General features: G+C 51.6%; 2 protein-coding genes across 3 annotated transcripts in view; both read right to left on the bottom strand.

Annotated features, from left to right (window-relative positions):
* The window catches only part of TSPEAR (thrombospondin type laminin G domain and EAR repeats), a 116,381-nt gene that overhangs the window by 22,021 nt on the left and 81,903 nt on the right, over positions 1-12,457 (bottom strand). For both annotated transcript variants that reach the window (XM_074324222.1, XM_074324189.1), the window contains exons 3-4: positions 2,201-2,439; positions 50-140 (exon numbers count right to left, since the gene is read on the bottom strand). In XM_074324222.1, coding sequence (XP_074180323.1) covers positions 50-140; positions 2,201-2,439 — 330 coding nt within the window. The remainder of the gene's footprint in view (positions 1-49; positions 141-2,200; positions 2,440-12,457) is intronic.
* LOC141571558 (uncharacterized) lies at positions 4,754-7,967 on the bottom strand. The gene has a single exon (XM_074332097.1). The coding sequence runs from the start codon at positions 5,794-5,796 to the stop codon at positions 5,194-5,196; it is 603 nt and encodes a 200-aa protein (XP_074188198.1). The 5' UTR covers positions 5,797-7,967; the 3' UTR covers positions 4,754-5,193.

Raw genomic sequence — 12,457 nt, 5'->3', positions numbered from 1 at the left:
TGCCAGCAGTGGCGCGGGGAGGGCTGGCAGGCAGCCCCTCTACACTTACCGTGAACAGGCCTTTGGTCCTCCTCCGGCTGCCGATGAAGAACCGGGCTCCTTGCATGGATAGGGTGGCCGGGAAGGGCACGTCAGCAGTGCTGAAAACCATGGAGGAAGGTTTTAGGGCCACAAAAGAGCAGCTGGCGGAGGCCATTTCCGTAGAAAAGGACAGGGCAGCGCCCCCTGAGGGTGTAACGAAGGGGCTGGGGCTGGGCAGCTTATATAACAAATTAATTCCCTCCCAGTTCTGGGGGCCAGAGTCCAAAATTGATGTGTTAGCAGGGCCGTCTCCTGCTGAAGGCTCTAGGGGAGGGTCCTCCCTGCCCCTTCCTGCTCCTGGGAGCTTCCGGCGTGCCCTGCCTATGGCCGCATGGCTCCAGTCTCTGGCCTCGTGGTCACACGCCTTCTCCTCTTCTTATAAACACACCAGTCACTGGATCAGGGCCCACACCTCCAGTGTGACCTCAACTTAACTGGATCACATCTGCAAAGGTGCTGTCTCAACAAGGTCCCATTCCCAGGTCCTAGGGGACATGAATCTGGGGGGACGCCCTTTGTCCCAGGACAAGGTCTTCTGCAAAAGCACTGGCTGTGGAGGTGTTCAGTGGCTCTTTGCCATCTCATGGGGACCTCCAGTGGCTTCTACCTGTGCAGGGTCCCTAGCCCTACCACCCTCCACTGAGCCCTGGCGGGACAGATGGTGTCAGAGCAGGAGAGGGTTCACCTCCCTGGTGACTCGGGGGTGTTGGAAGACGTGACCGGAGTTGGGTCTTGATGTGCAAGTGGGGGCCGAACTCTGAGGACAGATGAGAAGGTGGGCACCCAGCTGGAGGGGATGGCGTGGCTGGAGCCTCTGGAGCAGAAAAGCCAGGCATGTGTGTTCCCCTGGTTGCCCAGGTCCCATGGGCCATGACTCCACATCTTGTGCAAACACCTACTCCTTCCGGTCTTTGCCATCTGGCTGCATCTGGCCGTGGTGAGGCTGGCTCCTGACCACTGTCCCTGAGCGCCCTGGGTTGGCTTCCTGCACCCTCCCCAGCACAGAGATGTCGTACTGCTGGCTCTCAGCATCTGACAAGTCATCATCTTGTAAAGGTCCCAATCTGCTTGGGGGCAGGGTGGGGGAGGGGTTGATAAGCCAGGTTTAAACAGTATCTAGGGGTGGACAGGTGGCTCAGTTGGTTAGAGCGCAAGCTCTGGGCAATGGGGCTGCCGGTTCAATTCCCTCATGGGCCAGCGAGCTGCACTCTCCACAACTAAGATTGAAAGGACAACAACTTGACTTGGAAAAAGTCCCAGAAGTACACGCTGTTCCCTAATAAAAGTCCTGTTCCCCTTCCCCAATAAAATCTTAAAAAAAGTTTTTTTAAACACAGTGTCCAAATGTTATGGATTCTTTTTGTTATGGAATAAGTTTCATTACAACAAAGCAGGGTAAGAGTCTACCTTTGAAAGTAGTATTTGGTATAATGATAGATTTAATGTAAACGGGACCATTTTGATTAAAAAGTCTCCAGCCCCACTCACCAAGGATGGCAGCTGAGGGCCTGTGCGGGTGGTTAGCAGGCCGGGCAGCAGGGACTCACAGTCCAGGCCACAGGAACCGGGCGGGGACAAGGTGATAAGGACAAGAAAGGAACTCAGGCTCCCGAGTGCTCAGTGTTGTGTCAGAGCTACTAAGAATTACTGGCGCGTATCTTGAGTTTTAGTGACTATTTGCCCCCTCGTCCCGGATGAGGACGCTGAGTCAGAGGTTGAAGGACGCGGTGAAAGTCACACAGCAAGACCTGGGCTTCAAGCCTGGCTGTTTGGCTCCGGTGCCTGAGTTCTTCCTGATGTCCCTCCACAGGTGCCTGTGCCTGATGGTGACAGCACCCCGCGGGTCACGTTCCCCTGGCCAAGCCCAACCCACGCAGCCTGGACTCACACTGCAGCCCAAACCCTGCGCCAGGCGTCGCTCCCGCCGCCGCCCTCAGAGTGGCGCCTGTGCTCGGCCCGCCCCACGGTGGCCCTTCTGGAGGCAGGTTTGCCGTGTACTTGCCGATGACCCCGGCCCTCGCGCCACAGTGGGTGTTCCGAAGGATGGTTCCTCCAGAAGCCAGACCCCGCTGGGGCTCACGCAGCACCACGCGACCCTCCCCGGCGTCCTGGTACCTACATGTCCACGGGGATGCCGCAGTCCATGGTGAGGGAAAAGGAGTCTTCAGACACCGCCAAGACCAGCGTGTGCCACTGGCTGTCCATCAGGGCCGGGCTGCGGAAGGACACGCGCGTCTGCCAGGCGCCTGCCGCGTCCTCACGGAGGAACAGGAAGTGCAGGCGGGCGGGCGAGTAGCGCAGGCCCAGCAGCAGAGCGTCCGGCCCCTCCGCCACCACCGAGAACAGGTACTCGTTCTTCTGCAAGAAAGGGGGGCCAGGTGAGGGCCGGCAGGTGAGGGCCGGCAGGTGAGGGCAGGACAGGTGAGGGCCGGCAGGTGAGGGCAGGACAGGTGAGGGCAGGACAGGTGAGGGCAGGACAGGTGAGGGCCGGCAGGTGAGGGCCGGCAGGTGAGGGCAGGACAGGTGAGGACAGGACAGGTGAGGGCAGGACAGGTGAGGGCCGGCAGGTGAGGGCCGGCAGGTGAGGGCAGGACAGGTGAGGGCAGGACAGGTGAGGGCCAGCAGGTGAGGGCCGGCAGGTGAGGGCCGGCAGGTGAGGGCAGGACAGGTGAGGGCCGGCAGGTGAGGGCAGGACAGGTGAGGGCAGGACAGGTGAGGGCCGGCAGGTGAGGGCCGGCAGGTGAGGACAGGACAGGTGAGGGCAGGACAGGTGAGGGCCGGCAGGTGAGGGCCGGCAGGTGAGGGCCGGCAGGTGAGGGCAGGACAGGTGAGGGCAGGACAGGTGAGGGCCGGCAGGTGAGGGCCGGCAGGTGAGGGCCGGCAGGTGAGGGCAGGGCAGGTGAGGGCAGGACAGGTGAGGGCTGGCAGGTGAGGGCCGGCAGGTGAGGGCCGGCAGGTGAGGGCAGGACAGGTGAGGGCAGGACAGGTGAGGGCAGGACAGGTGAGGGCAGGACAGGTGAGGGCCGGCAGGTGAGGGCCGGCAGGTGAGGGCAGGACAGGTGAGGGCCGGCAGGTGAGGGCCGGCAGGTGAGGGCCGGCAGGTGAGGGCAGGACAGGTGAGGGCAGGACAGGTGAGGGCCGGCAGGTGAGGGCCGGCAGGTGAGGGCAGGACAGGTGAGGGCCGGCAGGTGAGGGCCGGACAGGTGAGGGCAGGACAGGTGAGGGCAGGACAGGTGAGGGCAGGACAGGTGAGGGCCGGCAGGTGAGGGCAGGACAGGTGAGGGCAGGACAGGTGAGGGCAGGACAGGTGAGGGCCGGCAGGTGAGGGCCGGCAGGTGAGGGCAGGACAGGTGAGGGCAGGACAGGTGAGGGCAGGACAGGTGAGGGCAGGACAGGTGAGGGCCGGCAGGTGAGGGCAGGACAGGTGAGGGCAGGACAGGTGAGGACAGGACAGGTGAGGGCCAGCAGGTAGGGTGGGGCTTAGTGCTGGGCCCGCTGCAGTAACTATGTCTGTGATAAAACCAGGCGCACTGCTAACACCCATGAGAATGGCTACTATCGACAGAAAACAGCAAGTGTTGGTGAGGCCACAGAGAAATTGGAACCCTCGCGCACTGTCGGTCGTAATACTAAATGGTGCAACAGCTGGGAAAGTATGGAGGTTCCTCAAAAACTCAATACAGAATTATCACATGATCTAGCAATCCCACTTCTGGGCACCTCCCCCCCCAAAGAATTGAAAGCAGGGCTTCAAAGAGATATTTCCACACCCATGTTCACTGCAGCCTCAGTCACAGGAGCTGAAACAGAAGCAACCTGTGTCCACCTACGGATGGACGGATAAGCAGGGTGGTCTAGCCATACAATGGAATGTCATTCAGCCTTGGAAAGGAAGTTCTGACACCCACATGGAGGAACCCTGCGGACATCATGCTCAGGAAATAAGTCGGGCACAAAAGGACAAACACTTTGATTTCACTAATATGAGGTCCCTAGAGGATGCAGATTCATAGAGAGACAGTAGATGCTGGGGGCCAGGGGCTGGCGGTTGCGGACGGGGAGTTAGCATTTCAAGAGAGCAGGTTACATTCTGGAAAGATGAAAGAAGTTTTGGGGAGGACAGGAGTGATTGCTGAACAACAGTGTGAATATCCTTAATACCATTGAACTGTGCGCTGAAACCAGCTTCATGTTATGTGGATTTTACCACAATTTAAAAGCCATGCACTACCACCACCATGGTGATGTCAGACAATGTGACCTCAGAACCCCAGCAACCCCAGCCACACGCTGGACTGGACTGTACAGAAACAATGTACACTCGACTGTATGTAATTGCAACTCCAAGTCTATTCATCTTTAGTCTAACACAAAAAGAAAAGAATTGAAAGGGATTCAACCTGAATACCAAGCAGATCTGTAAATAGCTACAGAACATACACTTTTAGCAAGTCTTTGGCCAACTCACACTGTGAACCCAATTCCATGCCACTATTATTCTACAGAAGTCAAAGGCTCCAAGGTCCTAATAGGATTTAATGCCTAATTCAGCAAAATCCACAAGGCTCAACTTGGTCACATGGCCTCTGGCCACTCCATCACAGACCACCCTGGACGACAGCTAGTCCCACCAGTGACCCTGTCCCCCCAGAGGAGTTAGGCCACTGCCTTTTGGGATTTATTTCTCAGTCACTCATTCCTAGCATATACGTGTGCATGGAGGGGAACAGTGTCTGGTCATAGCCGTGTGTCCCCACCCAATAAGGTCACATGAGGAAGCAGGTCAGGTGATGAAGTGAGTTTATTGGGGTGCCCTAGAAGGTGCTGACACACTGAGAGTCAAGGTCAAGTGATTGACAGAGAAACTGAGAGGGAAGAACAGGTGACCCAGAGGCAGGAGGAGGCCACTCCTGGGAGGCAGAAGCCCGGGGAGCAGTGGGGTCAGGGGTTCCTGGGAGTCAGAGGTCAGGTCAGGACACTCGGGACCTGGGGGAACCCCATCCTGGGTGGGGTTGGCCAGCCAACACAGGTCAGGACCACACTGAGGGGCGGCTGGGGGGACCACTTTCATGGGGTCTGCTGGAGCCTGCTTCCCCTGCGGTGACACACTGGTCAGCAGCAGGACTTCTGGGCCGAGGCGGGGATGCAGCAGACTGTGCGGGAGCACAGGGGGCGGCAGATGAGGGACACGCAGGAGGAGGGTCTGCAGCAGGACGAGGGGGCTGGGCAGGGGGCGGCCCCAGAGCAGATGGGTGTGCAACAGGCCGGCTTACAGCAGACAGGTGTGCAGCAGATAGGTGTGCAACAGATGGGCTTGCAGCAGACAGGTGTGCAGCAGATAGGTGTGCAACAGGCGGGCTTGCAGCAGATGGGTGTGCAACAGATGGGCTTGCAGCAGACAGGTGTGCAACAGGCGGGCTTGCAGCAGACAGGTGTGCAGCAGATAGGTGTGCAACAGACAGGCTTGCAGCAGAAGGGTGTGCAGCAGGAGGGCTGGCAGCAGCTGGGGACACAGCAGGGGGGCTGGCAGCAGCTGGGGACACAGCAGGAGGGCTGGCAGCAGCTGGGGACACAGCAGGGGGGCTCGCAGCAGCTCTCCGGGCAGTCATCCACCTGCCAGGAGGAGTCCGTGCAAGAGTCACAGGAACCAGGCAGGCAGACTCGGCTGCTGTAGGTCAGGTCGCTGGAGCCGACAGACAGGGTGGACGCGGCCATGGTGGGCGGTGGGTGGGAGGTGAGCTGGGAGGAGGGTGTGAGTGTGAGTGTGAGAGAGTGTGTGAGTGTGAGGTGCTCGGCTGTCGGCTTTTATACCTGCCTGGGTGTTTGTTTGAGGCTCCCCACGCCCTCCCTTCCTCCTTGTTGTTTTGAGCACAGGCCTTGGAGGAAGCCCTTACTGCGCTTGTTTATTTACAGGAATGAGTTGCTGGTTGTCAAACAGCTGCTGTCATGGGAACTAGGTTGACCCTTCACCAGGGTTTGCTTTTCTAACACAGACAGTACAGGAAACACCGGAGCCCTGGAGCCTGCCTGCTCTGCTCTCCAGATGTTCTCTGTGACGTTGTAGGTAAGGGTGTCCAATTCTCAGTGACCAGGCAGCACGGGGCTGGCATTGGGACACCGCTGCTCATCCGCTGTAGGACGTCCCAAAAGAGAAGGGCTGAAGATGGGCGAGACCAGGCACAGAGAGAAGTAGTACGATAGGGGAAAGCAGGCAAGGAGGGGTCTCAAAGCCAGCAGATTGACAGCTGGAATGCAGAAAGGAAGACCTAAGATAACAGATGGTATTTCCAGACGATCCATGACTCATCACACGGGATTTCCAGAAAGGCCGAGCACCCACAGGGAGAAAGAGAACGTTTCCCAGAGCAGAAAGGAAACACGGGTCTTCAGACGTGGAGTTTGGACCCAACATGGAGCCAGATGAATGGAAATGGTCATTTCTAGATACACTGGTGAGATATCTGACGCCAAACATGAAGACACACTGAAAAAGCTTCTAGAGAGATTGGCTTCGTACCCTAACCGGCCCGTCGAGATGCTGGAGATAGTGGCACCGATGTCCCACGTCTGAGAGAGGTAAATGACTTCCATGATCTGATTCCGCTAGGTCACCTGGTGTGCGGAACAAAGGCATTTCCGTAACACAGCTGTTCTGAAACACTGCCTCTCACACACTGTGAATGAAAACAGGGGCCAGCAAAACAAAGCACAGACAGTAGATGCAAAGGGAAGCAGAATACAGAAAATAACTGAGCAACATGTCAGCAAAAAGCAGGTGAAGTTTCTGAGCTTCTTCGGGGAGAGGAAATTCATCTGCCTGGCCTCGCAGAACCAAGGGACATACCCCTCCCCCCACCCCTCATTAACTCCCTCTTGGTGGTTGCAGGTCTATGACTTCGACAAGTGCACATGTATCACTGTACCCTACAAAAGAATCTCATCACCCTCAAACGTTCCCTTGGGTCATTTCATTGCCGCCAGTTCCCTTCATCTAAGACCCCTGGCAACCGCTTGGTCTCAGTCACCACAGTTGTGTCTTTTCTGGACGTCATATAAATGGAGCCATATGGTATGTAGCCTTTGGGCTCTGGCTTCTTTCACTCAGCACAACGCACTCGGGGAGTCGTTTTGTACCAACCGTTCATGTCTTGTCATTGCCAACTAGTACTCCACTGTATGGATGGACCACTGTTGGTTTGTTCAGTCATTGGTTCAAAAACGTTTTCACGGTTTCCTGTTCTTGACGATTATTAACGGCTGCTGTAAATATTGTTTGTATCCAGGTTTTGGCATGATAATGACTTTGCGTTTCTTTAGGGTAAACACCAAGGAGAGGGGTGGCTGCATCACGTGGTGAGTGCGTGTTTAACGTGACAAGAATGCCAGACTAGTTTCCAAAGTGACTGTGACACTTTGCATTTCTCACACTGTGTGACCGACCGTTCCAGTTCCTTCACGTCTTTGCCAACTGGGCGTGGTCAGTCTTTTTAATTTGAGCCATTCTAACAAGTGTGTGGGCTATCTCATTGTGGTTTCAGCTTGCATTTCCCTGATAATTAACAGCGTAGAGTATCTTTTTATATGCTGTGTGCCATCCATGCAATTTCTGGTATTTCGTCCAATCATTAGGCCCTTTTCCTTGTTACATTTTATTGCTGTTGAATTTTGAGATTCTTTATAAATTTTGGCTGTAAGTCTTTGGTCAAATGTGTGATTTGCAAATATTTTCTATAATTAAGGTGCTTATCTTATTCAGGTGATTCTCTTAACAGTATCGTTTGAAAAGCAAAAGAGTTTAATAGTAATAAAGTGCTATTTTCATTTTTTTAAAGATCGTGCTTCTGGTGTTGAATCTAAGAACTCTTTGGCTGACATAAGGTCACAAAATTTTCTATTTTCTTCTAAAAGTTTAAAACTTTGACATTTTACATGAGTTTATGAACAATTTGATTAATTTTTTACATTAAGTGTGAAGTATGGCTCAAGGTTCCCCACTTTTTTTGCATATAGATATCTACTTATTCCAAATCCAGTCTGTGTCATTAACTTGCCTGGGCACATATGTCAAAATCGGTTGACTTTATTCGTGTGGGTCAATTTCTCTATTCTGTATCATTCATCTGGGTGCCTAGCTTTTTGCCAACATCTCAATCTCATTGTCTTGATTAGTATAGCTTTATAGTAAATCTTGAAGTCAGGTAGTGTGGGTCTTCCAATTTCGTTCCTCATTTTCAAATTGTTTTGTCTATTTGAGATCTTTGTCTTTCCAAATAATTTTAGATGCAGCCTGTTAATAACAAAAAAAAAATCCTGCTGGAATTTTTATTGGGATTGCCTTGAATCTATAGATCAATTCGGAGGTAACTGACATCATAACAGTATTTCAACCCATGAACATGGTCTAGTTGTCCATTTATTTATGTCCTCTTTGATTTCTTTAATCAGTGTTTTTATAGTTCTCATTATGTACATATTATGTTAGATTTATACCTTTTCCATTTTTATTTTTTTGTAAGTCATATTCTTAAACATAATTTTTGTAATCCAATTGTTCATTGCTATTATATAGCAATACAATTAATTTTTATCATTTTAAGCTCATGTCCTTTAACCTTGCTATATTCTCTTATATTTCTAGGAGTGTTTTTGTAGATTCTTAAGGATTTTCTATGTGGGACATCATGACCTCTGTGAATAGACACAATTTTATGTCTTCACTTCCAGTATGTATGTCTTTTATTTCTTTTTCTCACCTCTTTGCATTGGGGAGGACTTTTAGTGCAATGTTGAGTAGGAATGGTGAGAGGGGACATCTGTGTCTTGTCCCGGACTTAGGGGAAAACCATTGTCTTTTACAATTGAGTATAGTGTTGGCCGTGAGCTTTTGATAGATATCCTATATCAGGTTTGGATTATTTGTTTATTCTTAGTTCACTGTAAACTATTTTAAAATTGAGAAGAGGGAACACTCCTTAACTCATTCTATGAAGCCAGAATTACCCTGATACCAAAGCCAGACAAAGACACTACAAGGAAACTACAGACCAATATCCTTTACGAAAAGTGATGCAAAAATCCTCAACAAAATGTTAGCAGACCAACTTAAACAGATATTAAAAGATTTATACACCATGACTAAAAGGAACCTATTCCTGGAGTGCAAGGAGGATGCTACATATGAAAATCTATCAATGTAGGAGAACCAAGATGGCGCAGTAGGTAAATGCTATGCTTACCTTCTCTCACAACCACATCAAAATTACAACTAATGTACAAAACAACCATTTTTGAGAATCCCCTAAAATCAAGCTGAACTGCCGCCTTGCAACTAAGGACGCACAGAAGAAGCCTAATCCAGACTGGTAGGAATGTCAGAGACACACAATGGGTTGTTCCCACGCCCATGTGTGACCATTAAAGATCAGTAGGGCTATTTTGGCTGTGGGGGTCCCCCACTATCCTCTAGAACAGGGGTGTCCAAACTTTTTTCAACGTTTTTCACCAAGGGCCATATGCGGTAAAATACACAAACAGCCGGGCCACTCACTCGAGGTGAAGTATGTATTGCCTCACCTAGTTTATTTAAGGAAACTAAATGTATTTTTGGAATTTGCTGCGGGCCAATTAAAAATGGATTGCGGGCCGTAGTTGGCCTGCGGGCCACAGTTTGGACACTCCTGCTCTAGAAGGACGAGAGATTCCAGCCCCAACCCAGCCCAGGGTTCCACTGCCAGGGAGAGAAGTCCCCTTGATTTCTCATTATGAAACTCAGTGGAGATTGTGACTGAGTGAGACTCAGTACACCTGAACTCACAGGCGCTCCTCTTAAAGGGACCATGTGCAGACTTACTCACCAACAGAATCACTTGCTGTGAACTCCAGTGCTGGGGAAGCAGCTGGAGAGGCAGCAGGGACAAGTGATGGGGAATTGAGTAGTCGGGCTTGGGACGAAGGGTGGAAAGGCTGCTTTCTCTTGGACAGCGGAGCTAGTGGAGGCAATTGTTTCTTTGTTGAGCCCTCCCCCTTCCCAGCCACACATGGCCATCATATTTGAGTCTCCATTCTTTGTTCACCACCAAGTTAATTTGAAACCTGGCCCTGCCCAACTTTCAGGAACACCCAGGCTGCTTTCTATGGCTTTTTCATGTAGACCGCATGCTTTTGCTCAAGCTTCAGAATTTCCTAGGGTCTCTCAAAGGTTCACGGAACCCAGACAAGCAGCATCTGGCTTGAGCATGTCCTGTACCTCTGGCTGAGCAGCCCTAAGCCGGCACTAGCAACAACCAGCCTTGGTTCATGGCTTCTCCTCTCAAGGAGCTTCCAAGCACAGCATGGGCAGCAGCCCTCTGCGGATTTCTTTATGGCTCCTGCTGGTGGCCCCAGGTAGGGCAGGGGTTGGTGCTGAATTTGACCTACAGCAGACCCTCTCTAAGGTGGTCCTGGGGCTGGCGCCCCCAGTTCCAAGCTTCAAAATGTTCTGGAGCATCACCCAGATGCCTCCAAGTACAACACACTCAAGGGGTGGATTGGGCAGACACCAGAGTCCTGCTGAGGCAGATCCTGCTCCATAGGATTGGCCCCTGGACAACAACTCTTCCACTGTAGTCAAGGCCAGTCCTCACAACCAACGAGTCCAAGGATGAGTCCCTCCTATTGATGTGCAGTTATCAACTAAGGTGCAACTACAAGAGGAGGGCACACACGACCCACACAAGAGACACATCTGGAGTGTGTAGCTCAAGTGACCAGAAGGATTGTGCCATTGAAACCCACAGCACACCTACTACATAAGGCCACTCTACTAAGACAGGAAGACATAACAGCCCTACCTAATACATAGAAACAAACACAGGCAGGCAGCCAAAATGGGAAGACAAAGAAACATGTCCCGAATAAAAGAACAGAACAAAGCTCTAGAAAAACAACTAAGCGAAATGGAGATAAGCAATCTACCAGATGCAGAGTTCAAAACACTGGTGATAAGGATACTCAGTGATCTCAGGGAGAACTTCAACAGAAAGATGAAAAGCATAAAAAAGAACCAGTCAGAAATAAAAGACACAATAACGGAAATGAAGAATATATTACAGGGAATCAACAGTTGATGAGATGAAGCAGAGGATCCAACCAGTGATGTAGAAGACAAGGTAGCAGGAAGCACCCAACCAGAACAGCAAAAAGAAAAAAGAATCCAAAAAATTGAGGAGAGTTTAAGGGGCCACCAGGACAATATCAAGAGTACCAACATTTGCATTATAGGGATACCAGAAGGAGAAAAGAGAGAGAGCAAGGAATTGAAAACCTATGTGAAGAAATAATGACAGAAAACTTCCATAACCTGGTGAAGGAAGTACACATACAAGCTCAGGAAGCACAAGATGAACCTAAAGAGGCCACCACCAAGACGCACCATAATTAAAATGCCAAAGGTTAAAGACAGAGAGAATCTTAAAAGCAGCAAGAGAAAAGAAGTTAGTTACCTACAAGGAAGACCCCATAAGACTGTCAGCTGATTTCTCCACAGAAACTTTGCAGGCACGAAGGGAGTGGCAGGAAATATTCCAAGTGATGAAAAGCAATGACGTACAACCAAGATTGCTCTACCCAGCAAAGCTGTCATTTAGCCCTGAAGGTCAGATAAGGAGCTTCCCAGACAAGAAAAAGCTGAAGGAGTTCATCACCATCAAACCAGTGTTACAAGGAATCTTAGAGGGACTTCCTTAAGATAGTTGGGGGGTTAAGGATGGGTGAAAGGGGAAGGGATTAAGAAGTACAAATTGGAGGGCCGGCCCGGTGGCTCAGGCGATTAGAGCTCCATGCTCCTAACTCCGAAGGCTGCCGGTTCGATTCCCACATGGGCCAGTGGGCTCTCAACCACAAGGTTGCCGGTTCAATTCCTGGAGTCCCGCAAGGGATGGTGGGCTCTGCCCCCTGCAACTAAGATTGAACACAGCACCTTGAGCTGAGCTGCCTCCCGGATGGTTCAGTTGTTGGTTGGAGCACGGGCTCTCAACCACAAGGTTGCCAGTTCAATTCCTCGGGTCCTGCAAGGGAGGGTGGGCAGCGCCCCCTGCAACTAAAATTGAACATGGCACCTTGAGCTGAGCTGCCGCTGAGCTCCCGGATGGCTCAGTTGGTTGGGGCGTGTCCTCTCAACCACAAGGTTGCCAGTTCGACTCCCGCAAGGGATGGTGGGCTGTGCCCCCTGCAACTAGCAACGGCAACTGGACTTGGAGCTGCGCCCTCCACAACTAAGACTGAAAGAACAACAATTTGAAGCTGAACAGAACCCTCCACAACTAAGATTGAAAGGACAACAATTTGACCATTGTTCCCCAATAAAGTCCTGTTCCCCTTCCCCAATAAAATCTTTAAA

Source organism: Rhinolophus sinicus, linkage group LG01 (genome assembly GCF_036562045.2).
Source record: "Rhinolophus sinicus isolate RSC01 linkage group LG01, ASM3656204v1, whole genome shotgun sequence".
NCBI classification, from domain to species: domain Eukaryota; kingdom Metazoa; phylum Chordata; class Mammalia; order Chiroptera; family Rhinolophidae; genus Rhinolophus; species Rhinolophus sinicus.
The sequence above is the reverse complement of the archived record's forward strand: the minus strand, read 5'-3'. Positions and strand labels throughout refer to the sequence as shown.

Coding starts and splice junctions, on each gene's coding strand:
- LOC141571558 (XM_074332097.1), bottom strand. CDS start 5,796: ATGGCCGCGTCCACCCTGTCTGTCGGCTCCAGCGACCTGACCTACAGC.